General features: G+C 45.0%; 1 protein-coding gene and 1 long non-coding RNA gene across 2 annotated transcripts; one reads left to right on the top strand and one right to left on the bottom strand.

The window, feature by feature from the left end:
* Window positions 1-17,402: 17,402 nt before the first annotated feature.
* On the bottom strand, window positions 17,403-17,986 carry LOC124659581. The gene is made up of 2 exons (XR_006989630.1): window positions 17,877-17,986; window positions 17,403-17,774 (listed from the first exon to the last, which is right to left on the bottom strand). It is a non-coding gene; the product is annotated as an uncharacterized LOC124659581 (long non-coding RNA).
* A 1,450-nt stretch (window positions 17,987-19,436) lies between these two features.
* LOC124662730 (protein Rf1, mitochondrial-like) lies at window positions 19,437-23,540 on the top strand. Its single transcript, XM_047200534.1, has 3 exons — window positions 19,437-19,736; window positions 19,779-19,979; window positions 20,482-23,540. Exons 1-3 carry the CDS (start codon window positions 19,437-19,439, stop codon window positions 23,101-23,103), a joined length of 3,123 nt encoding a protein of 1,040 aa, XP_047056490.1. The 3' UTR covers window positions 23,104-23,540.
* The last annotated feature ends 1,734 nt before the right edge of the window (window positions 23,541-25,274 follow it).

Here is a 25,274-nt window from a genome sequence, read left to right as displayed (position 1 = left end):
TACTTACTCATCGTTATGAATGGCGTAGTGAAGTGCTTATTTATATCTCTTTATGATTGCAATGTGTTTTGTATCACAATTTATCTATGTGCTACTCTAGCAATGTTATTAAAGTAGTTTTATTCCTCCTGCATGGTGTAATGGTGACAGTGTGTGCATCCGTGTTAGTACTTGGCGTATGCTATGATCATGATCTCTTGTAGATTGTGAAGTTAACTATTGCTATGATAGTATTGATGTGATTTATTCCTCCTACATAGTGTGAAGGTGACAGTGTGCATGCTCGTGTTAGTACTTGGTTTAGTCGTGTTGATCTTTCTTGCACTCTAAGGTTATTTAAATATGAACATTGAATTGTGGAGCTTGTTAACTCCGGCATTGAGGGTTCGTGTAATCCTACGCAATGTGTTCATCATCCAACAAGAGTGTAGAGTATGCATTTATCTATTCTGTTATGTGATCAATGTTGAGAGTGCCCACTAGTGAAAGTCTAATCCCTAGGTCTTGTTCCTAAATACTGCTATCGCTGCTTGTTTACTGTTTTACTGTGTTACTACTGCTGCAATACTACCACCATCAACTACACGCCAGCAAGCTATTTTCTGGCACCGTTGCTACTGCTCATACTTATTCATACCACCCGTATTTCACTATCTCTTCGCCGAACTAGTGCACCTATTAGGTGTGTTGGGGACACAAGAGACTTCTTGCTTTGTGGTTGCGGGGTTGCTTGAGAGGGATATCTTTGACCTCTTCCTCCCTGAGATCGATAAACCTTGGGTGATCCACTTAAGGGAAACTTGCTGCTGTTCTACAAACCTCTGCTCTTGGAGGCCCAACACTGTCTACAAGAATAGAAGCACCCGTAGACATCAGACATTAATCCTCAGAATCTCTTATGAGAATATTATTGTTGTTGAATGCTTAAAGCATAAAAGAGGAGTCCAATCTGTTTTCTATGTTGTCCCGGTATGGATGTCCTCAAGTCAAGATCTATCAAAATCGAGAAATCAAATGCGATTTATCTCCTTGGACCTTTGTACAGGTGGCATAGAGGTATCCCTTTGTGATACTTGGTTGAAACATATGTAATGCAATGATAATCCATGGAAATCCGAGCTAATTAGGACAAGGTGCGGGCACTATTAGTATTCGATGCATGAGGCTTGCAACTTATAGGAAGTTTTATGAATTATTACTACCGTTGACACAATTGTTTCCATGTTTTCAAAATAAAAAGCTCTAGCACATGAGTAATTCCTGCTTCCCTCTGCGAAGGGCCTTTCTTTTACTTTATGTTGAGTCAGTTTACCTACTTCTTTCTATCTTAGAAGCAAACACTTGTGTCAACTGTGTGCACCGATTCTTACATGTTTACTTATTGCACTTATTATATTACTTTGTGTTGACAATTATCCATGAGATATACATGTTGAAAGTTGTAAGCAATTGCTGAAACTTAAATCTTCATTTGTTTTGCTTCAAAACCTCTTATTAATAATCTATTGCTTTATGGGTTAACTCTTATGCAAGACTTTTTGATGCTTGTCTTGAAAGTACTATTCATGAAAAGTTTTTGCTATATGATTCAGTTGTTTAGTCATTGTCTTTTTGTTAGCAAAACTATATACCATTGCTTTGGGTCACTTCATTCATCTCATATGCTTTACAAATAGTATTGATCAAGATTATGTTGGTAGCATGTCACTTAAGAAATTATTCTTTTTATCGTTTACCTACTCGAGGGCGAGTAGGAACTAAGCTTGGGGATGCTTGATACGTCTCCAACGTATTTATAATTTCTTATGTTCCATGCTTGTTTTATGACAATACCTACATGTTTTAGTCATACTTTATATCATTTTTATGCATTTTCCGGGACTAACCTATTAACAAGATGCCGCAGTGCCGGTTCCTGTTTTCTGCTGTTTTTGATTTCAGAAAAGTTAGTTTATGGATATTCTCGGAATTGGACGAAACAAAAGCCCACGGTCTTATTTTCCACGGAGTCTTCCAGAACACCGAAGAGGGGACGAAGAGGGGCCACGAGGCGGCCACACCATAGGGGGGCGCGGCCCCACCCCTGGCCGCGCCGCCATATGGGTGGGCCCCTCGGGCGTCCCCCGACTCTGCCCCTTCGCCTATTTATTCCTTCCGTCGCGAAAACCCTATCACCGAGAGCCACGATACGAGAATAGTTCCAGAGACGCCGCCGCCGTCAACCCTACCTCGAGGGGTTCGGAAGATCGCCTCCGGCACCCCGCCGGAGAGGGAATCATCACCGGAGGGCTCTACATCACCATGCCCGCCTCCGGACTGATGCGTGAGTAGTTCCTCCTTGGACTACGGGTCCATAGCAGTAGCTAGATGGTTGTCTTCTCCTCTTGTGCTATCATGTTTAGATCTTGTGAGCTGCCAATCATGATCAAGATCATCTATTTGTAATGCTACATGTTGTGTTTGTTGGGATCCGATGAATATGGAATACTATGTCAAGTTGATTATTGATTTATCATATATGTGTTGTTTATGATCTTGCATGCTCTCCGTTGCTAGTAGAGGCTCCGGCCAAGTTGATACTTGTGACTCCAAGAGGGAGTATTTATGCTAGATAGTGGGTTCATGTCTCCATTGAATCTGGGGGAGTGACAGCAACCCCTAAGGTTGTGGATGTCCTGTTGCCACTAGGGATAAAACATCAATGCTTTTTCTAAGGATATTTGCATTGTTTACATTACGCACAGTACTTAATGCAATTTTCTGTTGTTTGCAACTTAATACTGGAAGGGGTGCGGATGCTAACCCGAAGGTCGACTTTTAGGCATAGATGCATGCTAGATGGCGGTCTATGTTCTTTGTCGTAATGCCCTAAGTAAATCTCATAGTAGTCATCATGATATGTATGTGCATTGTTATGCCCTCTCTATTTGTCAATTGCCCAACTGTAATTTGTTCACCCAACATGCTATTTATCTTATTGGAGAGACACCACTAGTGAACTGTGGACCCCGGTCTACATCTGAAATACAATCTACTGCAATCATTGTTCTCTTTTGTTTTCTGCAAGCAAACATAATTCTCCACACCATACGTTTAATCCTTTGTTTTCAGCAAGCCGGTGAGATTGACAACCTCACTGTTAAGTTGGGGCAAACTAGTTTGATTGTGTTGTGCAGGTTCCACGTTGGCGCCGGAATCACTGGTGTTGCGTGATACGTCTCAAACGTATCTATAATTTCTTATGTTCCATGCCACATTATTGATGATATCTACATGTTTTATGCATACTTTATGTCATATTTATGCGTTTTTCGGAACTAACCTATTGACGAGATGCCGAAGGGCCAGTTGCTGTTTTCTGCTGTTTTTGGTTTCAGAAATCCTAGTAAGGAAATATTCTCGGAATCGGACGAAATCAACGCCCAGCATCTTAGAATCCCCGAAAGCATCCAGAACACCCGAGAGTCGCCCAGGGGGGCCACGAGCCCACCAGATGATAGGCGGCGCGGCCCGTGCCCCGGCCGCGCCCCTCATCGTGACACCGCCTCGTCGACCCTCCTACTCCGCCTCTTCGCCTATTTAAAGGTCCCTGACCTAAAACCTCGAGACGGAAAAGCCACGGTACGAGAAACCTTCCAGAGCCGCCGCCATCGCGAAGCCAAGATCTGGGGGACAGGAGTCTCTGTTCCGGCACACCGCCGGGACGGGGAAGTGCCCCCGGAAGGCTTCTCCATCGACACCACCGCCATCTTCATCAACGCTGCTGTCTCCCATGAGGAGGAGTAGTTCTCCATCGAGGCTCGGGGCTGTACCGGTAGCTATGTGGTTCATCTCTCTCCTATGTACTTCAATACAATAATCTCATGAGCTGCCTTACATGATTGAGATTCATATGATGATGCTTGTAATCTAGATGTCATTGTGCTAGTCAAGTGGATTTTACTTATGTGATCTCCGGAGACTCCTTGTCCCACGTGTGTAAAGGTGACGAGTGTGTGCACCGTGTGGGTCTCTTAGGCTATATTTCACAGTAATACTTATTCACCGTTATGAATGGCATAGTGAAGTGCTTATTTATATCTCTTTATGATTGCAATGTGTTTTGTATCACAATTTATCCGTGTGCTACTCTAGTGATGTTATTAAAGTAGTTTATTCCTCCCGCACGGTGTAATGGTGACAAGTGTGTGCATCGTGTAGTACTTGGCGTAGGCTATGATTGTGATCTCTTGTAGATTATGAAGTTAACTATTGCTATGATAGTATTGATGTGATCTATTCCTCCTTTCGTAGTGTGAAGGTGACAAGTGTGCATGCTATGTTAGTACTTGGTTTGGTTATGTTGATCTGTTATGCACTCTAAGGTTATTTAAATATGAACATTGAATATTGTGGAGCTTGTTAACTCCGGCATTGAGGGTTCGTGTAATCCTACACAGTTAGTGGTGTTCATCATCCAACAAGAGGGTGTAGAGTTTAGCATCTATCTATTTATTCTGTTATGTGATCAATGTTGAGAGTGTCCACTAGTGAAAGTATGATCCCTAGGCCTTGTTCCTAAATACTGCTATCGCTGCTTGTTTACTGTTCTGCTGCATGTTTACTTCCTGCAATATTACTACCATCAACTGTACGCCAGACAAGCACTTTTCACGGCGCCGTACTACTGCTCATATTCATTCATACCACTTGTATTTCACTATCTCTTCGCCGAACTAGTGCACCTATTAGGTGTGTTGGGGACACAAGAGACTTCTTGCTTTGTGGTTGCAGTGGTTGCATGAGAGGGATATCTTTGACCTCTTCCTCCCCGAGTTCGATAAACCTTGGGTGATCCACTTAAGGGAAACTTGCCGTTGTTCTACAAACCTCTCGCTCTTGGAGGCCCAACACTGTCTACAAGAATAGAAGCACCCGTAGACATCAAGCTATTTTCTGGCGCCGTTGCCGGGGAGGAAAGGTAAAAGGCTCTCATACTTCGGTCCCAGGTAAAGTACTTTTCTGTTGCCGTTGTGTGTGCTCGAAGCTATTTCCTTTAGATCCTGCAATTGCATCTTTTGGTTTCTTGTTTTACACTAGTAAGGCTTAATGGAAGACAACAACAAAATGAGAGATCTTTATGAACTTTATCTTGAATTAGGACATGATGTGTTTGAAGAGAAAATTAAAAAACCCATGGAACTTATGCATGCTAATGGGAATGTTATTAGTATGAATGCTTTGAACACAATTGTTGCTAATGCTATGGAAGAATTTAAGCTTGGGGAGGTCGGTTTTGATGAAAATGATCTCTTTAGTCCTCCGGGTATTGAGGAGAAAGTTTATGTTGATTATGATATGCCTCCTATTTATGATGATTATAATGATAGTGGTCTTTTGGTGCCGCCTACTATGGAGGATAATTTTAATTATGATTACAATATGCCTCCTATATTTGATGATGAGAATAATAATGATAGCTACTTTGTTGAATTTGCTCCCACTACAACTAATAAAATTGATTATGCTTATGTGGAGAGTAATAATTTTATGCATGAGACTCATGATAAGAATGCTTTATGTGATAGTTATATTGTTGAGTTTGCTCATGTTGCTACTGAAAGTTATTATGAGAGAGGAAAATATGGTTGTAGAAATTTTCATGTTACTAAAATGTCTCTCTATGTGCTGAATTTTTTGAAGCTACACTTGTTCTATCTTCCTATGCTTGTTACTTTGCTCTTCATGAACTTGTTTATTTACAAGACTCCTATGCATAGGAAGCATGTTAGACTTAAATTTGTTTCAATTCGCCTCTTGATGCTCTCTTTTGCTTCAAATACTATTTCTTGCGAGTGCATCATTAAAACTGCTGAGCCCATCTTAATGGCTATAAAGAAAGAACTTCTTGGGAGATAACCCATGTGTTTTTTTTTACTACAGTACCTTTGTTTTATATTTGTGTCTTGGAAGTTGTTACTACTGTAGCAACCTCTCCTTATCTTAGTTTTGTTGCATTGTTGTGCCAAGTAAAGTCTTTGATAGTAAGGTTCATACTAGATTTGGATTACTGCGCAGTAAACAGATTTCTTGCTGTCACGAATCTGGGCCTAATTCTCTGTAGGTAACTCAGAAAATTATGCCAATTTACGTGAGTGATCCTCAGATATGTACGCAACGTTCATTCAATTTGAGCATTTTCATCTGAGCAAGTCTGGTGCCATTTTAAAATTCGTCTTTACGGACTGTTCTGTTTTGACAGATTCTGCCTTTTATTTCGCATTGCCTCTTTTCGTCGTGTTGGATGGATTTCTTTGTTCCATTGACCTCCAGTAGCTTTGTGCAATGTCCAGAAGTGTTAAGAATGATTGTTTCACCTCTGAACATGTGAGTTTTTGATTATGCACTAACCCTCTAATGAGTTTGTTTCGAGTTTGGTGTGGAGGAAGTTTTCAAGGGTCAAGAGAGGAGGATGATATACTATGATCAAGAAGAGTGAAAAGTCTAAGCTTGGGGATGCCCCCGTGGTTCATCCCTGCATATTTTGAGAAGACCCAAGCGTCTAAGCTTGGGGATGCCCAAGGCATCCCCTTCTTCATCGACAACTTATCAGGTTTCTTCTCTTGAAACTATATTTTTATTCGGTCACATCTTATGTACTTTACTTGGAGCGTCTGTTTGTTTTTGTTTTTGTTTTTGTTTGAATAAATGCTTGTGTGGGAGAGAGACACGCTCCGCTGTTGCATATGAACACATGTGTTCTTAGCTTTTAATGTTCATGGCGAAGGTTGAAACTGCTTCGTTAATTGTTATATGGTTGGAAACAGAAAATGCTACATGTAGTAATTGATAAAATGTCTTGGATAATTGGATACTTGGAAATTGTTGTGCTCATGTTTAAGCTCTTGCATCATATAATTTGCACCCATTAATGAAGAAATACATAGAGCTTGCTAAAATTTGGTTTGCATAATTGGTCTCTCTAAAGTCTAGATAATTTCTAGTATTGAGTTTTGAACAACAAGGAAGACGGTGTAGAGTCTTATAATGTTTACAATATGTCTTTTATGTGAGTTTTGCTGCACCGGTTCATCCTTGTGTTTGTTTCAAATAACCTTGCTAGCCTAAAACTTGTATCGAGAGGGAATACTTCTCATGCATCCAAAATCCTTGAGCCAACCACTATGCCATTTGTGTCCACCATACCTACCTACTACATGGTATTTCTCTGCCATTCCAAGCAAATACTTCATGTGCTACCTTTAAAACAATTCAAAATCTATTATCTCGTATTTGTGTCAATGTTTTATAGCTCATGAGGAAGTATGTGGTGTTTTATCTTTCGATCTTGTCATTTACTTCGGACAGACTTTCACCAATGGACTAGTGGCATATCCGCTTATCCAATAATTTTGCAAAAAGAACTGGCAATGGGGTTCCCAGCCCCAATTAATTAACTTGCATTAATAATTCTCTTCACATGTTTTGCTCTGATTCATCAAGTAAGCAACTTAATTTTGCAAATAGACACTCCTTCATGGTATGTGATTGTTGGAAGGCACCCGAGGATTCGGTTAGCCATGGCTTGAGAAAGCAAAGGTTGGGAGGAGTGTCATCCATAAATAAATAAATAAAAACTAAACTAAAGTACATGTGTAAACAAAAGAGAAGAGGGATGATCTACCTTGCTGGTAGAGATAACGTCCTTCATGGGAGCTGCTCTTGAAAGTCTAGTTGATAAGGTAGTTAGAGTACCCATTACCATTCGTTGACAACAACAAACACCTCTCAAAATTTTACTTTTATACTCTCTATATGATTTCAAAACTTAAAAAGCTCTAGCACATGATTTAATCCCTGCTTCCCTCTGCGAAGGGCCTTTCTTTTACTTTTATGTTGAGTCAGTTCACCTATTTCTCTCCACCTCAAGAAGCAAACACTTGTGTGAACTGTGCATTGATTCCTACATACTTGCATATTGCACTTGTTATATTACTATGCATTGACAATATCCATGAGATATACATGTTATAAGTTGAAAGCAACCGCTGAAACTCAATCTTCCTTTGTGTTGCTTCAATACCTTTTACTTTGAATTATTGCTTTATGAGTTAACTCTTATGCAAGACTTATTGATGCTTGTCTTGAAGAACTATTCATGAAAAGTCTTTGCTTTATGATTCATTTGTTTACTCATGTCATTACCATTGTTTTGATCGCTGCATTCATTACATATGTATGATCAAGGTTATGATGGCATGTCACTCCAGAAATTATCTTTGTTATCGTTTACCTACTCGGGACGAGCAGGAACTAAGCTTGGGGATGCTGATACGTCTCAAACGTATCTATAATTTCTTATGTTCCATGCCACATTATTGATGATATCTACATGTTTTATGCATACTTTATGTCATATTTATGCGTTTTCGGAACTAACCTATTGACGAGATGCCGAAGGGCCGCTTCGTTTTCTCGCTGTTTTTGGTTTCAGAAATCCTAGTAAGGAAATATTCTCGGAATCGGACGAAATCAACGCCCAGCATCTTAGAATCCCCGGAAGCATCCAGAACACCCGAGAGTCACCAGAGGGGGGCCACAGGCCCACCAGATGATAGGGCGGCGCGGCCCAGGCCCTGGCCGCGCCCCCCTACTGTGACACCGCCTCGTCGACCCTCCTACTCCGCCTCTTCGCCTATTTAAAGGTCCCTAACCTAAAACCTCGAGACGGAAAAGCCACGGTACGAGAAACCTTCCAGAGCCGCCGCCATCGCGAAGCCAAGATCTGGGGGACAGGAGTCTCTGTTCCGGCACGCCGCCGGGACGGGGAAGTGCCCCGGAAGGCTTCTCCATCGACACCACCGCCATCTTCATCAACGCTGCTTGTCTCCCATGAGGAGGGAGTAGTTCTCCATCGAGGCTCGGGGCTGTACCGGTAGCTATGTGGTTCATCTCTCTCCTATGTACTTCAATACAATAATCTCATGAGCTGCCTTACATGATTGAGATTCATATGATGATACTTGTAATCTAGATGTCATTGTGCTAGTCAAGTGGATTTTACTTATGTGATCTCCGGAGACTCCTTGTCCCACGTGTGTAAAGGTGACGAGTGTGTGCACCGTGTGGGTCTCTTAGGCTATATTTCACAGAATACTTATTCACCGTTATGAATGGCATAGTGAAGTGCTTATTTATATCTCTTTATGATTGCAATGTGTTTTGTATCACAATTTATCCGTGTGCTACTCTAGTGATGTTATTAAAGTAGTTTATTCCTCCCGCACGGTGTAATGGTGACAGAGTGTGTGCATCGTGTAGTACTTGGCGTAGGCTATGATTGTGATCTCTTGTAGATTATGAAGTTAACTATTGCTATGATAGTATTGATGTGATCTATTCCTCCTTTCGTAGTGTGAAGGTGACAGTAGTGCATGCTATGTTAGTACTTGGTTTGGTTATGTTGATCCGTTATGCACTCTAAGGTTATTTAAATATGAACATTGAATATTGTGGAGCTTGTTAACTCCGGCATTGAGGGTTCGTGTAATCCTACACAGTTAGTGGTGTTCATCATCCAACAAGAGGGTGTAGAGTTTAGCATCTATCTATTTATTCTGTTATGTGATCAATGTTGAGAGTGTCCACTAGTGAAAGTATGATCCCTAGGCCTTGTTCCTAAATACCGCTATCGCTGCTTGTTTATCGTTACGCTTGCATGTTTACTTCCTGCAATATTACTACCATCAACCGTACGCCAGACAAGCACTTTTCTAGCGCCGTACTCACTGCTCATATTCATTCATACCACTTGTATTTCACTATCTCTTCGCCGAACTAGTGCACCTATTAGGTGTGTTGGGGACACAAGAGACTTCTTGCTTTGTGGTTGCAGGGTTGCATGAGAGGGATATCTTTGACCTCTTCCTCCCCGAGTTCGATAAACCTTGGGTGATCCACTTAAGGGAAACTTGCTGCTGTTCTACAAACCTCTGCTCTTGGAGGCCCAACACTGTCTACAAGAATAGAAGCACCCGTAGACATCATTGCGCCGCACTACACTCCTTCACCAACAACCTTCACGTGGCCTTCATCTCCTACTGGTTCGATAAACCTTGGTTTCTTACTGAGGGAAAACTTGCTGCTGTGCTCATCATACCTTTCTCTTGGGGTTCCCAACGGACGTGTGCTTTACCGTCACAAGGAGCTACCACTGGCGCTGTTACCCTAGGGATTTCTAACTCCCACACGCCAGCACTGGGTAAGTTCTTCCACTCTCTCTCCTCCATTGTTGACTTTGAAGAACTTGCCCTATCTCTTGATTCCACCCATGATTCTTGCTCATTCTTGAGGGATCTAAGAGAGGAGATCTAGATCTACAATCCCGACCAATCCATTTCTCCTCTAAGTGAGTGGAACCCTTTGGATCTAGATCTTGGAGTCATTTGTTGATTTTCTCCGTTGTTCCTCCTCTCTAATTTCATCGTATCATTTGTTGCTTTGGTGGGATTTGAGTGTGAAGGATTTGAACACCTTTGGTGTTCTTGCTTTGCATCATTCATAGTGTTGAGCTCTCCACCACGGTTAGTGCTTTGCATCATTCATAGTGTTGGTGCTCGTGGAAGGTTGTGAAGGAGCTCGGGCTTCTCCTTTGTGGAGCTTCTGAAGTGGTTGTGGAGCTTGCCATCTCCAGAGTGGAGCAAAAGCTAACCATAAGGAAAGGGGCTATTCCTTCGTGGGATAGGCTCGAAGAAGAAGGTGAGCCTTCATGGCGTTGGGAAATCCTTCGTGGGATCCCCACCTCTCCAAACGTGACGTACATTCTTACAAAGGAAGGAAACACGAGAATACATCTTCGTCTCCACGTGCCTCGGTTGTTTCTATACCCGAGTTTACTTTCCCTTGTGATAGCCATCGAGTTTAAAGTATTTATTATATCTTGCTATCACTTGTTGTTCATATACATTGTGCCTATCTTGCTAAGCTCTAGTTGTTGTTGTTGCACTTAGTTGAGCCTAGCATATTTAGGGTTTGTGCTTGTAAAATAAACGTTAGTTTAATTCCACATTCTTACAAGCCAAATCCGTAAGAGTTTTTAAAACGCCTATTCACCCCCCTCTAGGCGACATCTCGTCCTTTCACCGATGAACTGATTGATGCATTGGATTTGTAAGAAGTACAAACAGGGACTGGGAAAAATCAGGAAATGGATTTGGGAAGGCCATGTGATACACGTTGGGGCTCTCACTTCAGGACCGTGAGCCGTGTCCTTTATCTATATGCTGCAATAAGGAGAGTCCTAAAGAAGATTGGAAAAGAGTACCATGGTGCGGAGGCTCAAGCGGCTCTATCTGTGGATACATCAATTATGCCATTTGAGTTTGTTTTGATGGCACACTTATTGCAAGAAATATTTGGATACACATATGACTTGAGCAGAGCTTTGCAAACAAAAGACCAAGATATTTTTCATGCTATTGAGCTACTTGATAATACGAAGTATCACTTGGCGGGTTTGAGGTCTGATCCTGGATGGGACGATTTCCTCATTAAGGTAACATCTTTCTGTACAAAGCACATGATCAAAGTTGTTTATATGAAGGCACATTACTATCCTGTTGGGCGACCTAGAAGAGGTGATCTCTTTAATGGTGCGGATAATTACCATCGCTTCCATGTTAATATGTTTATGAGTGTCATTGATAGGAAACTTTCAGAACTAAATGGCAGATTTGATGAGGTAAACACAGAACTACTTACTTGCATGGCAGCATTCTCTCCGGTTCGCTCATTTGCTACTTATGATCAAAAGAAGTTGGTCAAGCTTGCTTCAAAGTTTTATGCTACTGATTTCGCAAGTCATGAATTGGCAAGACTTTCATGGCAACTAGACATGTATATTACTTATGTGCGCAGAGATGAAAGGTTTAAAAACTTGAAGAATATAGTTGAGCTTTCGATTATGCTTGTGGAGATAAATATGCATGCACAATATTTTATTGTTTATCTTAAGTTGGTACTTATTCTGCCAGTAGCTACTGCCAGTGTTGAAAGGGTATTCTCCTGAATGAATTATGTGAAGAATAAGCTAAGGAACAAGATCAGTGATAAATACTTGAACAATTGCACGGTTACATTTGTTGAGAGAGACTTATTCAATCAAGTGAAGGATGAGGATGTCATCAATCTCTTCCAAAAGGGCGCCTGCAAAGTTATATTGTAACAGGTACGACCTCTGCCCATGGAAATTTGTTGTTGTACTTCGATTAGTATGGATTTATGCACTTAAATATCTTGTATTGTAACCTCGAATAATTGTTATAGTCCCACTGAATGTATTGTCCTACTGAAAATATAGCCATATGTTTTATTTATAGCCGTTTGCTTATGTTTTGCTATGCTTTGAGAAATTTTTCTTGGCGCCCCATCGCCTTCAGGGCCAGCCTGCGACATTATTTTGTTCATCCGGCGTCACCGTCGGCCTGCCCGTGGATTGGGCTCGGCCTGGACCACGCCGGATGATAAGCTGGGCAGCGCCAACGCAAAAATAAAATTACAGGGTACGACTGGTGATTGACATTGCTAAATCATTCACCACTCACATGTTGGAATTGCAACAGATGATACATGCAACACACACACAGACACATGTTTCTGAGCTGATCACATGGCCATGTTCACGGAGTTCATGAACTCCTTATCGCCAAGAAGCCTCTCGAGCGCGGCTGGGGCAATGCACACCTCCAACGACATGCTGCCTCTCCGCTTGGGCCCCTCTCGCATCAAAAAAGTGTCTAGATATATTTGAATTTAGACAAATTTTGATACAGAGGTAGTAGTAAAGATAAGCCACAGCCCAGAGCCGAAATGACCCGTTGGCTCTTGCGGAAAGAGAGAAACCCTACCCCCAAATCCTCTCCCCAGACCCAAGTCCAATAGCGAGCAGGGTTGGGGCGACATGAGCCACCGCCGCAGCCGACCCTCATCGCCGTCACCGGAACTGGCGGATCCGCTGGAAGACGACGACCTCCTCCACGAGATCCTCCTCCACCTACCCCCGCAGCCGCCCTACCTCCTGCGCCCCTCCCTCGTCTCCAAGCGCTGGCGACGTCTCGCCACCGACCGCAAGTTCCTCCGCCGCTTCCACCTCCACCACCGGAGGCCTCCCCTCCTCGGCCTCCTCTCGTGTCAAGAAGGAAAAATCTCCTTCAGATCCACCCTCGACCCGCCCTACCGTATCCCTCCCGAGCGCTTCTCCCCGCCGCCACCCAATGGCCGCGAGGACTGGTCGTTGCTCGACTGCCGACACGGACGCCTACTCTTCGACGATTGGAAGCGGCGACAGGTCGTTGTGTGGGACCCCATCACTGATGATTATCGCGTCGTGGTCGAGCCGCCGCAGTTCCTCGAATCCGAGTTTGCAGTCATCTACAGTGGGGCTGTGCTCTGCGCTGCCGGCGAGCTGGGACACGTGCACGGAGACTGCCACTCGAGCCCTTTTCAAGTGGTTTTGCTGGCCACCTTGCGCAATGCTCAAGTTTTCACCGTGGCAACTGTTTACTCCTCCAAGACTGGCATGTGGAGTGATCTCTTGTCAACACCATTTTCATCTTTCAGTATTTATCGTAATAATCCTCCCGGTATACTTGTCGGTAATACCATTCACTGGATGGTTATCGGGGGTACGAGTGGCATACAGTTTGATCTGGATAGTCAGAGGCTAACTGTGATCGACAGCCCTCCTGGTCTTCATGACAGTGTTCAGATCATCCATTCAGAGGATGGCGGTGTTGCCTTTGCCACTTTGTCGGGCCCCTGGAACACCCCCCGCTTCCGAATCTGGGAGAGGGAGGTCAACTCTTATGGTGTTGCTAGATGGGAGCTGCGAAAGACTGTTGAACTGCAGAAGATTCTTGGATTGCGGTTTAAGATTGACACAGAGTTATCATCTATAGTGGGTTATGCCGAGGATATTAATGCCATCTTTTTGTGGGTGCACTCATCTGTCTATATGGTTCAGATTGAGTCAATGCAGTCTAAGGAACTTTTTCAAAGTGATAAATTGCACATCTATCATCCTTTCACAAGTTTCTATACTCAAGGTAACTGCTTGCTCATCTAGGACTCCCAAGTCCAATTATATTTCATACATGGTTGTTGGAGTAGCTGTACTGTACTTCTCAAGTGTTCCTTATCACCTTAAACTCTCTGATGAATGCCTTTTTACGCTCGCTGAACCTTCAATGTACTAATGTTCATCTTCATACAGTTATAAGTACATATCTTTCAGCACTAGTTTCCATACCAGGTGGAAATTGACAACAAACAGACAAAAAAGTAGACTTAAATCCGAAATATCTATCATATCTTCTAAATTAAGTAGTACTACTATTCTATCTTTTTTAGTCAAGAGTTTTTCTGTAAGTGTTTGAGTGAGCGAGAGATTTGAAATTGCAGTACGTGATATAAAGGAGTTAGCTGCCTATTCCTTCAAATGCGTAGTAGCCACCTTGTTCTCATTTCCAGTTGTTTAGTCCAAGGGTTACTTGCTATATATGCTGCTGTCTTAGAAAGTGGTTTGCATATTTATCAGTTGCTGAAAGAAGCATCAGTATTCTTAAGACACATCTATGGAATAATATTTCTGCTGCTAGCTTTTTACGTCATTTCTGCTGTTAGCTGGGCACCACAGTTCTATATGTTTGATTTTATAATTTCTGTTTCGACTAGTGTGTACAGTACCATATAGTCATATCAGACTGTAAAGGATAAACTAGTAGCATAATATAAAGCCAAATGATTTTTGTACTCAGTTGATGCAATATTGTGGCATTTCTTGTGTTTCTTATCTGTTAACTAGCATTCATATTTGAACTATATCATTTCCTTTGTTGACACATCAGTACAAACTAGCAATCTTGTTTTTGGATTTGATGAATTTTGTTATTGCCCTAAGATTAAGTATACTAGTTGACCAAGTTATGAGTGGCAGTAAACATAAATTGTGATGCCCATACCAGGATACATTTAGTAAGCAATAGCTGTCCAATAGTTGTATGTGTAAATATTCTATGGTAGATGGTCTGTGTATATTGCTAAATTACTGATCTAATGGCATGAGCTGCCTTAATGTTTGAAATCAACAACAGGCACTGAAAACTTAGGCTGAAGCATCTGATATGTCAAATTTATAACCATATTGGCACATTGAAGCTAAATTAGTTACATTCTCTCATGTAAAAATATATCATGTTTTCCACGATATTTCTGTATTGTTGGTTGGTAGTGCATTCATAATGATCTTTCCTCTTTCACACTCTTTTTCACTTCCTAATTCTGTTGGTTTATCTAGTGATGCTGAAAGTATCTGGCCCAAAATATTCACCTGCAAGTTCCATAAGTGTAAAGTTAATACTGCTGAATGAACTAATGTAAGATGGGTTTGTGCACAGGTATGGAGAGCAGTTTGAGGAGGAAGTAGCTTATTATGGTGTATTGCAATCAGGAATGCAACTCGTGTATTACTGTGTTATGATTATGGCTACATCTGCAGATCTACTGTAGTTGTCAACTAAAGACTTTACTGGTAGAAATTATCTAATATGGCAACTATGGCCTAGTTTTTCATCTAACATGTAATTGTCAAATGAACTCTGTAATGCTTGGGTTATTCGGAGGTGTTGACTTTCTCAATTTATTATAATCCACCTCCACTTTGACTTAGTCTGGGCACCAATGTTTCGTTTAAAACTCGAATAACTTTTTTTTGCGACCCATTGGAGTATGTTTGTTTTATCCCCTCAAATATTATATCCTGTGAATGTTTTACCAAGTTTACATGCCAGTGCAATACTCGTCCTCTCCTTGGTTTTGTATTACTGTTGCACAAGGCCGATGCTAAAAGGAAGTCTTACAAGGGCTACAAGATTGGCTAACCAGACTTCTGTTAGTATTGTACCTATTGTACATTTGTAATTTTCTTTATTATCTCTCTACAAGCTCCATTTAAATAAAATTTTACACTTGGTAAATTCTGACTTATAACAAGACTTGTTTTTATAACCCTCCGATTCATATTAATTAACTCAACTATTCAGTTAATTTGGATCGGAGGGAGTATAGAAATTATTCAGATTCATAACGGAAATACATTTGTACACCCAAGCATGGGTGTGGGTGTTTCGACATCCATTGGATGCTTGGAGATTCGGACAAGATGCATGTGAGAGAAATCATTTTGCTCAATTTACTTCTATTCTGTAACGTTGGTGGGTCACATGAAGAGGGGCAGAAGCCAGCCGACACGGCTTTTGACCCCACGATCCCGCGGCTCCTTCTCATCTCTCACCCGACAGCGGCCGGCCGCGACAAGCATCTCTACTCCCGGTTCGATTCCCCTCTCGTTCACCAATATCTCGTCAACTCTGCACCGGAGGAGCACCATGTCCCAGTCTTCTCTGCGCAGCAGCACCGGCGGCGGCGGATTCTGGGGCGGCGGCGGATGCGGCTCTGCTGGAGGATGCGGCAGCGGCGGAGGACGCGGCGGTCGATGCAGCACCGTCCATCTCCAACCGGTTCCCGTTGTCCTCTCTCTTTTCTTCTCCAGCATCGTCTCCTCTCCTTCCTTCCTTCCTCACGCCTACCTCCATTGCTGCCCTCGCTTCTTTGATGTCAGGCGAGTCTCGCGTCGCGGCAGCGGCGGATCTGGCCACGCATGGACTTAGCTAAGATTCTAGCCGAAATCATCCATTTTCTCTCCCCCAGGCACATCAGCACATCACATCCTTACTTCTGTCAAAATTTGTCTTCCTCCCGAGCGCTCCCCTGTTGACTGTTGCTCCCCCTCACTCGGCAGCACGCATGGCAGACCCGAACGGTGCAGGACTGCAGGTGGGTGGCGCCTCGCACCAGATGCCGTCGGCTGCTCGGCTCAGCACCTCGACCGTCGACATCACTGTCAGCTAATTGGTAGGCAAGCCAGAATGAGAATCAGCGCGCCATGGAATTTTTTGCAGCGGGTGCACGCACAGGGGAGGCTGCTGCTTAAGTCACGGCAGGTTGGCTGTGGCCGCGGCATTAGCTTAGGGCAACTAGTTCCTAGTTCATCAGCCCAACATATCTAGTACAGTATTGATGTCTTCTTGTTGTAGCATATACATCGAGGCTGTGAGATTTTGGAATTTTGTGAGCTGGTGAATAGGGACAATTAATCACGCATAATTCTCACAACCTGATGTCAGAATCCAGTTTTTATTTTGCGGGTAAGAATCCAGCTTAATCATATGCTAATTGTATTTTGCTATTCTTCCTTTTGCTGAGAGCGGGCTAGTACCACTGTGCCATTGCTCCATATAGGGGGAGCTGACGGAGCCATGGTTTCAGTATATGGGGAACAGACAAATCCGTATCTTGCAATTTTCCCCTCGCAGCTAAGTGCACGACCGTGCCGCAATTAGTTTCTTTGGTCCCATTTTTCATGGAATACAAATGTGGAGCTAATTAATCCCTCGCACATCACACGACAGACCATCCTCAAACTTCCGTCTCAAGCGGACGGCTTGCGTGCATGTAAACCAGTACTAAGCAAAATGTACTCTCGCATCATGCCATCATGAGGCCAAAAAAAAATGCAACCACTGCTAGTTACCTGTCTAGCCACAAACCAAACCACTAATTGCCTCTAACCAATGGAGTACATTGCCATACAGTTTTGTAGGCACGGGGAGCTCTCACGCGGTGTTGTCCGATGCTGATGGCGCCTTCACCGCCGAGCGTCACAGGTGGAGTGGTGCCACCTGCCGGTACAGCAGAGCCAGAGGCGAAAGTAGGAGGGCATGAAAAACGGAAAGGCAAGGAGATGGGTAGGAAGAAGCAATCAAAGTCCGGCTTCGACGTACCTGCGTACAGGCGGCACCGCCGGGGAGGATGGGAGGTGCAGTACCTGAACCTCGGAGCAGCCGCGCCGGCGGCTAAGGGGAGGAGGTGCAGAACAGAGAACGCGCAAGAGGTGGGGTTGAACAGCGTCACTGCCTCCCCTCCCTTCCCGTGCGCTGCTGCGCCGATTCGCGTCGGAGCACGCTGTCCCGTCCGAGTGCGCCGTCGCTTCGTCGGCCGCTCCACTCGACGCGGACGCGCGCACCAGCCGCGACCTCTGGTCCAGATCGGGCAAAGGACACGTCCGCGTCGCTGCCTCCTGCATGCCTCTGGGACGACGTGCCGGAAAAGGCAGCCGAGAAGCCGAGGGCCATCGCATCGTCCGCTCCTCCCTTGCCCAGCGCCGCCACCTCGCATATTCTTCCATGGCGCCACCGCGCGCGCTACCCGCTCGACAACGCCTCTCCACGCAAAGATGCTCCGTCAAGGTGGCGTGATTTAGACGGCTCGCTGGGGACGGCGACGGCGTACTGTACCTGCGCGTCCGCGGCGCGATTTAGATGGCTCGCTGGCGACGGCGTACTGTACCTGCGCGTCCGCGGCGCGATTTAGATGGCTCGCTGGCGACGGCGTACTTTACCTGCGCGTCGGCGATGCAGTGTAGATGGCTCGGTGGCGACGGTGACGAAGCACGGCGATGGCGTCCTATGCCTGCGCGTCCGCGACGCGGTTTATATGGCTCCCGGCGGCCGGGTGGAGTTGGATGGTAGCCGCACCTAGAGAAGATGGCCGGCGCGGGGAAAAAGAATTCTCTGCCGGTGGCAATAGCAACAACACTACTTTTTGAACAGTGGCAGCAAACTCGGCAGCAAATGTGTCCCCGACAAGAAAACAGAGCCCACGCGCGGACACCGGGTCAGAAGGTGGAAAGCCAGGGAAAAAGGGAGTTGATGTGACTGAAAAATTACCCACGCGAAACAAAATGTTCAGCCCAGCTCCACTCTGCACAGATCTCGAGGTACAGATGAACGGCAAAGAACACACCCACACTCATGCTTGGGTGTACAAAATCCACACTCGATTCATAAATTGAAAAATATACACCCTTTGCCTCCCAACGGTGTCTCAGATTTTGTCTAAATTTAAATGTATTAAAACACTATTTAATGTTTAGATACATCTAAATTTAGATAAATCTAAGATATATTTTTTGTACAGAGAGAGTTGAAAATACACAGAACCTGGTTTCCACGAAACCTAGTTTACTATGCGGGACTAAGAGCATCTCTAGCAGACCCCCATATCAACTTGAAAACGCAACTTCAGGCCGATATGGCGGTTTCGGCAGTTTTTTTAGGTCAGACCAGACCCCGCATTGGTGGTCTAGCCTGAAAAACGGATCCAGGCCGCAGCCCAGATCTCCCAAAAGCCCGCATATATAGCAGTCGGCGAGGCGGATTGGGGCCAAACCCCATCCGCTCCTCCGCTTCTCCACCTCCCGTCAACGACAAATCGCGGCCCCGCCGGCGAGCAATCGGCACCGCCGTGTGTAGATCGAGCAACCCCACCTCCCGCCGGCGACGATGGTGGTGCGGCACGGCTCCAACAGGCACGGGGGCGGCCAGACTGACCATAGCAGAAGCTTCACCGAGCGCGGCGAAAGCTCCACCCCTCCTCCCACTGGCAAGAAGACGGAGGCGAACAAGATCCGCTCCGACGTGGCACGCATCCGCGGGAGATACCGCTACCGCAACTACGGCATCGCGGCGCCGTCCGCCTTCGCCAATCGGGAGTCCGACCGCTACCGCCGCTGCCGCGCCTCCGCCCCTTCCGCGGCGTCCTCGTCGTCGAGCTCCCGCCAGCGCTCGTCGACGGTGTTGGTGGTGAAAATGGAGGAAGACGTTGAGCCGCCGCGCCTCCCGTAGCCGAAGTTCGCGCCCGGCGACTACCTCAACGACGCCGAGCTAGAGCGCCTCCTGCCGCAGCTCGGCGTGAATGCAGGGCTCGCGCCCGGCGACTTCGTTGAGCGCAACCTCGACATCGTCGTCGGCCTCATCTCGCGCTCGAGCCAGCGCGACGCGGACAAGGCAGAGGAGTGGCGGCGCGTCACGGAGGGGCAGGGCAGGGTCTTCATCGACCTCGGCAACGACATAGAATGAGACGAGGCCGCCGACGCGCCGCCGCCAAGGCATAGGGCTCCGGTGAGCATCCCAGAGCCGATTTTGAGTTCTACGTTTGCCGTGGCGGCGAATTTTAGGTCAAATTTAATTAATTCGAGTTGCTTTTGTTGTAATGTAGTCAAATTTAACTCTACGTATGCCATGAACTGTCTAAATGCAATGCAATTCCGTCTTGCGCGCCTTTTTGAAAAAAATATGCAATTCTATTTGCTGTTTCTGCTTTGTGCGCACCTCCGTGGAACCCAAAAACAGTTTGAGGTGCCCTGAATAGGTTGATACGAGATTTGCGGTTTGCGGCTTCTGCTAGAGATGCTCTAAATTTCTTATATTCGGACCTCCAAACAATTGAAAAAGTAGAGGATGGTTTACTCCAACCATATTTCTTTGGCGACTCAAATACCAACTTGCTCGTTCATGCCAAGTGACTGAGAAACTCCATGCTCTTCAGTTGTGCGACTCCAACCTCCCACCGCGTACGAGCAGGAAGGAATTCCCCACGCCTCGCCTCTGCTCCAGCACGCCGCCGGCGATCCTCCTCCACCCTGCCGATTTCCCAAATCCACCTCCGCCACTCCTCCTCCAGACCTCCACGCCGCCACTTTCCCGATTCCGCCACCACTCCACAACGCCGATGTCGCGCCTCCGCCCCCTCCGTCGCAGCTCCTCCTCCACTTCCACCTCGCCGCCATCACGTTCCTGGTCACCCCACGCTGCCTTTCCGGCGGCCACGGGCCGTGTCCGCACCGGAACGCTTAGCCAGGAGGATGCACACAACCTGTTCGACGAATTGCTGCGCCAAGCCACCCCGGTCCCCGAGCGCTCCCTCAACGGCTTCCTTGCTGCGCTCGCCCGAGCTCCGTCCTACGACGACCGCAGAAGCGGCCCCGCTCTTGCCGTCGCTCTCTTCAACCGCGTGTGCCAAGAAGATGTCGGCCTGCAGGTGGCGCCGCCCACAGTCTGCACCTTTGCCATCCTCATGGACTGCTGCTGCCGCGCACGTCGACCGGACCTTGGGCTTGCCTTCTTCGGCCGTTTCCTCAAAGAAGGTATGAAAACAAACCAGATCATCGCCAACACCTTCCTCAAGTGCTTCTGCGATGCAAAACGGACAGATGAGGCTGTGGACGTACTGCTTCATAGGATGTCTGAGCTTGGCTGTGTGCCTGATGTTATCTCATACAACACAGTTCTCAAGAGGTTATGTGAAGATAGCAGGAGCCAGCAAGCACTTGACCTGCTCCTTACGCTGGCAAGAGAAGGAGGTGGCTGTTCCCCCGACGTGGTGTCATACAGCACGGTCATCCATGGCTTCTTTAGAGAGGGTGAAATAGGCAAAGCATGCAATCTCTTCCATGAAATGCTGCAGCAAGGAGTTGTGCCCAGTGTGGTCACATACAGCTCGGTTATTGATGCATTGTGCAAGGCCAGAGCAATGGACAAGGCAGAGCTAATCCTTCGGCACATGGCTGATAATGGTGTTCGACCCGATAGTGTGACATTCAATTGCATGATCAATGGATATTCCACATCAGAGCGGTGGAAAGAGGCAGCTAAAATGTTCAAAGAAATGATAAGCCTAGGTCTTGTACCAAATATTATTACTTGCAGCTCGCTCATTGCTTCCCTTTGCAAGCATGGGAGAAGCAAAGAAGCTGCACAAATTTTTGATTCCATGACTGCCAAAGGACACAAACCTGATATCACCTCGTACTCTATTTTGCTACATGGGTATGGCAATGAAGGATTTTTACTTGATATGGTTAACCTCTTTAATTCAATGAAAAACAACGGCATTGTACCCAACTGCCGTGTTTTCAACATATTAATTGGCGCGTATGCTAAATGTGGAATGATGGATGAAGCTATGCTCATATTTTCCGAAATGCAGGGATGGGGAGTGTGTCCAGATTTAGTCACCTATTCAACTGTAATAGCCGCACTTTGTAGAATGGGTAGACTGGGAGATGCTAAGGAAAAATTCAGTGAGATGATTGTTGTGGGAATACAGCCGGAAAAGGTTGTTTATCATTGCTTAATTCAGGGTTGTTGTATGCATGGTGATCTGGTTAAAGCGAAAGAGTTGGTTTCTGAAATGGTGAACAAAGGTATTCCTCGTCCTAACATCGTGTTCTTCAATTCAGTAATAAATAGTCTATGCAAAGACGGAAGGGTTGTGGATGCACAAGATACATTTGACTTAGTTATACACATTGGTGAGAGGCCGGATGTCATTACTTTTAATTCACTGATTGACGGGTATGGCTTAGTCGGCAAGATGGATAAAACACTTCGAGTGCTTGATGCCATGGTATCAGAAGGTGTTGAGCCTAATGTTGTTACATACAATACACTTGTGAATAGTTATTTTAAAAATGGAAGGTTCGATGATGGTTTAGCTCTATTCACAGAAATGTTGTCCAAGAGAGTTAAACCTACAACTGTCACATATGGCATCATATTGGATGGTTTATTTCGTGCTGGGAGAACCGATGATGCAAAGAAAAGGTTCCATGAGATGATCCAAAGTGGAATAGCTGTCAACATTTCCATATACAATATAATTCTTGGAGGGCTTTGCAGAAATAATTGTGCCGGCGAAGCAATGACGTTGTTCCATAAATTAGCTGAAATGAATGTAAAGTTTGATATCAAAACACTCAATATCATGATCGATGCAATGTACAAAGTTCGGAAAAGAGAAGAAGCTAAAAAATTATTTGCTGCAATATCAAACGGTGGGTTGGTACCTAATGTTTTTACTTATAGCATAGTGATAAAAAATCTTCTAAAGGAAGGATCACTGGAAGAAGCTGACAATATCTTTTCATCAATGGAGAAGATTGGTTGTGCTCCGAGCTCCCGTCTTATAAATGATGTCATTAGAATGTTGTTGGAAAATGGCAAGATTGCCAAGGCCGGAGATTATTTATCTAAAGTTGATGGGAAGAGCATCTCACTTGAAGCTTCAACTACTTCGTTGATGCTGTCTCTCTTTTCAACGAATGGGAAATATCGGGAGGATATGAAATTGCTCCCTGCAAAGTATCAAATCTTCGATGGACTTGGTTGAGTAGTTGATTGATCTCATATGAGATTACCTCATGAAAAAGCACATGGATTTTTTTTCCTCACATAAAGCCCTCCTGCCAGCATAAGAAATCCAAACTGTCTGCTTGGACAAACACAAATACACCACCTTGGGTGACATAGGAGACGGGGTCAAAGCATTTGCATGATGAGAATGTCTTGCTCTTGTACACATGCAGTGTGCATTACTCTCTATTTCTTATATCTGATACCTGAATTCACCATTCGATCTTCCCACGAAATTTGTCTGAGATTCATCAAAATTCCGATGTATCTAGATACACCCAAATTTGTCAAATCTGCGACAAGTTTGATAAGATAGAGGGAGTAGTAAGCAACAACTGTGTTTCAAGTGTAAACTTTCATGTAAATTGATAATTTAGAAATTTGCTCTGATATCATTTGTGATCATGGCCTAGTTTATTAAACCCATTGACATGGATATACATATTAGATATCCATCCGTTGAGACAGCTATGAATAGCATCATGTGAATACTGAATTTTTTTATCCGACAGGCTTGTACTATCGTCACTGTTCCTGCTGTTATAAACTTGTAGAATTGATTAACTTGACCATGCTTCTTCTTAATAGTCGTGCTCTGTTTGCCATGTCAAGCTTTTGGCCTGAACTTCTGTTCCAATGACTTGGAAGCATCCGGACTCCGGAGTGCCCTGAAGATAGTCAAATTTTAGCGGTGAGTTCAATTATTTCCTGGAAACCCCCAGACTTATTTTGCAGAACACGTGACTGGTGACTGTACTTTGAGCATATTTCCTGTGCTGATGATGCATAACTATTTCAGAGCTGTCCCTGCACTTACGGATGGAGAAGAGCTTACTGCAAGTGGAACTCACAGTTCTAAAGGAGATCCCCAAATAAAGTTCCCTTTTGCTTTCCAAGATCCAGTGAGCGGAGATTCGAACCCGACTCACCTGTCTAAACTGAAGATTTACTGTTGAACGATGCAAATTCAATGAAGACTATCCAGTTGAAATCAACATAGTCGAAAAATGAGTGTGTTCCCCAGAAGAAATATCCTTTTTGAACCAGCAGTTGTATCTTCTCACTTGTACTGACAGCAAAGACGATGCCAAAGCAAAGATACAGAATCAGTCAAGTAAGAGCACAGGCTCCATGGAGTGGGTGTCGGTATTTCTGCAAAGTTGCCAACACTTGCAGACCAGTGTTGGTTTGTGAGCACCATCCATCCATCCATCCATCGAGGAGTCACTCCTGAGTCCTGCCTTTCATGTCTTGTTCAGAAGTTGATGATGCAAAACCTACCTGAACCCAAATGCTCGGGGAGCCAAACATTTTGTGAAGGAAAATAAAATGTGATGGTGGGATTGCCATACCCATGAAGCTTTTGTGGCACATTTTTTCTGTACAAGCAGGAACATGATGAACTGCTGATGCTTTTAAAGCTGCAGAACAATCGTGCTGCTGCCATTGCCGATCTGAGCGATGTGCCATGAATTGCGGTTTCATCCTATATATGAGGCCATCCGATTTGATACTAGAGGAGGAGCGACAAGACGCAGCTCGCAACCGGAAATATGTTATGATCGCAGGAATCAGCCACCACTCCGCTGCAAGTCGCGCGAGCGTCACTGCTCGCCGCCTAGCTCCGAGGACGAGGCGCGGGAGCGGATGCCGCCGGCTCCGGCAACGCCGGCGCCAGGGTCCGCTGCAGGCGAGGCGCTCGCGGTGCTCCTACACCATGTCAGGGCCTAGTGGTGCTGGCGTGCTGCAGCTTCCCGGGAATGGTCGTCCTTCCCAGCATCCGGCGGCAGTCGACGCGCTCTCGCCGCGGTTTGATGCCTACAAAGCTGTTTTTTCTGGTGATTGGGAAAACAGCACCTTCGCTGAATCCTAATACAGATGGAGGCTCACCTTGCCTCTATCACAATACAGAAGAAACGGGACTTGCTTGACGATTGCCCTCTTACTCTTATCTTGCATGGAACATATTGCTCTACCCTATTTCTTACCTTCACCTATACTAACATTGTGGATATCTCATACTGCAGAAGCTTGCTCGATTTCCCAAAAAAAACATAGCATATGTATATATATAATAGGAAGCGTAGGCGTGGCGGCACGCCGCGCCCGTGGTAGTACTCTGGCATAGATGCATGTTTGTGATGCAAG

This window comes from Lolium rigidum, chromosome 6 (genome assembly GCF_022539505.1).
Source record: "Lolium rigidum isolate FL_2022 chromosome 6, APGP_CSIRO_Lrig_0.1, whole genome shotgun sequence".
Classification (NCBI taxonomy): Eukaryota; Viridiplantae; Streptophyta; class Magnoliopsida; order Poales; family Poaceae; genus Lolium; species Lolium rigidum.
The sequence above is the reverse complement of the archived record's forward strand: the minus strand, read 5'-3'. Positions and strand labels throughout refer to the sequence as shown.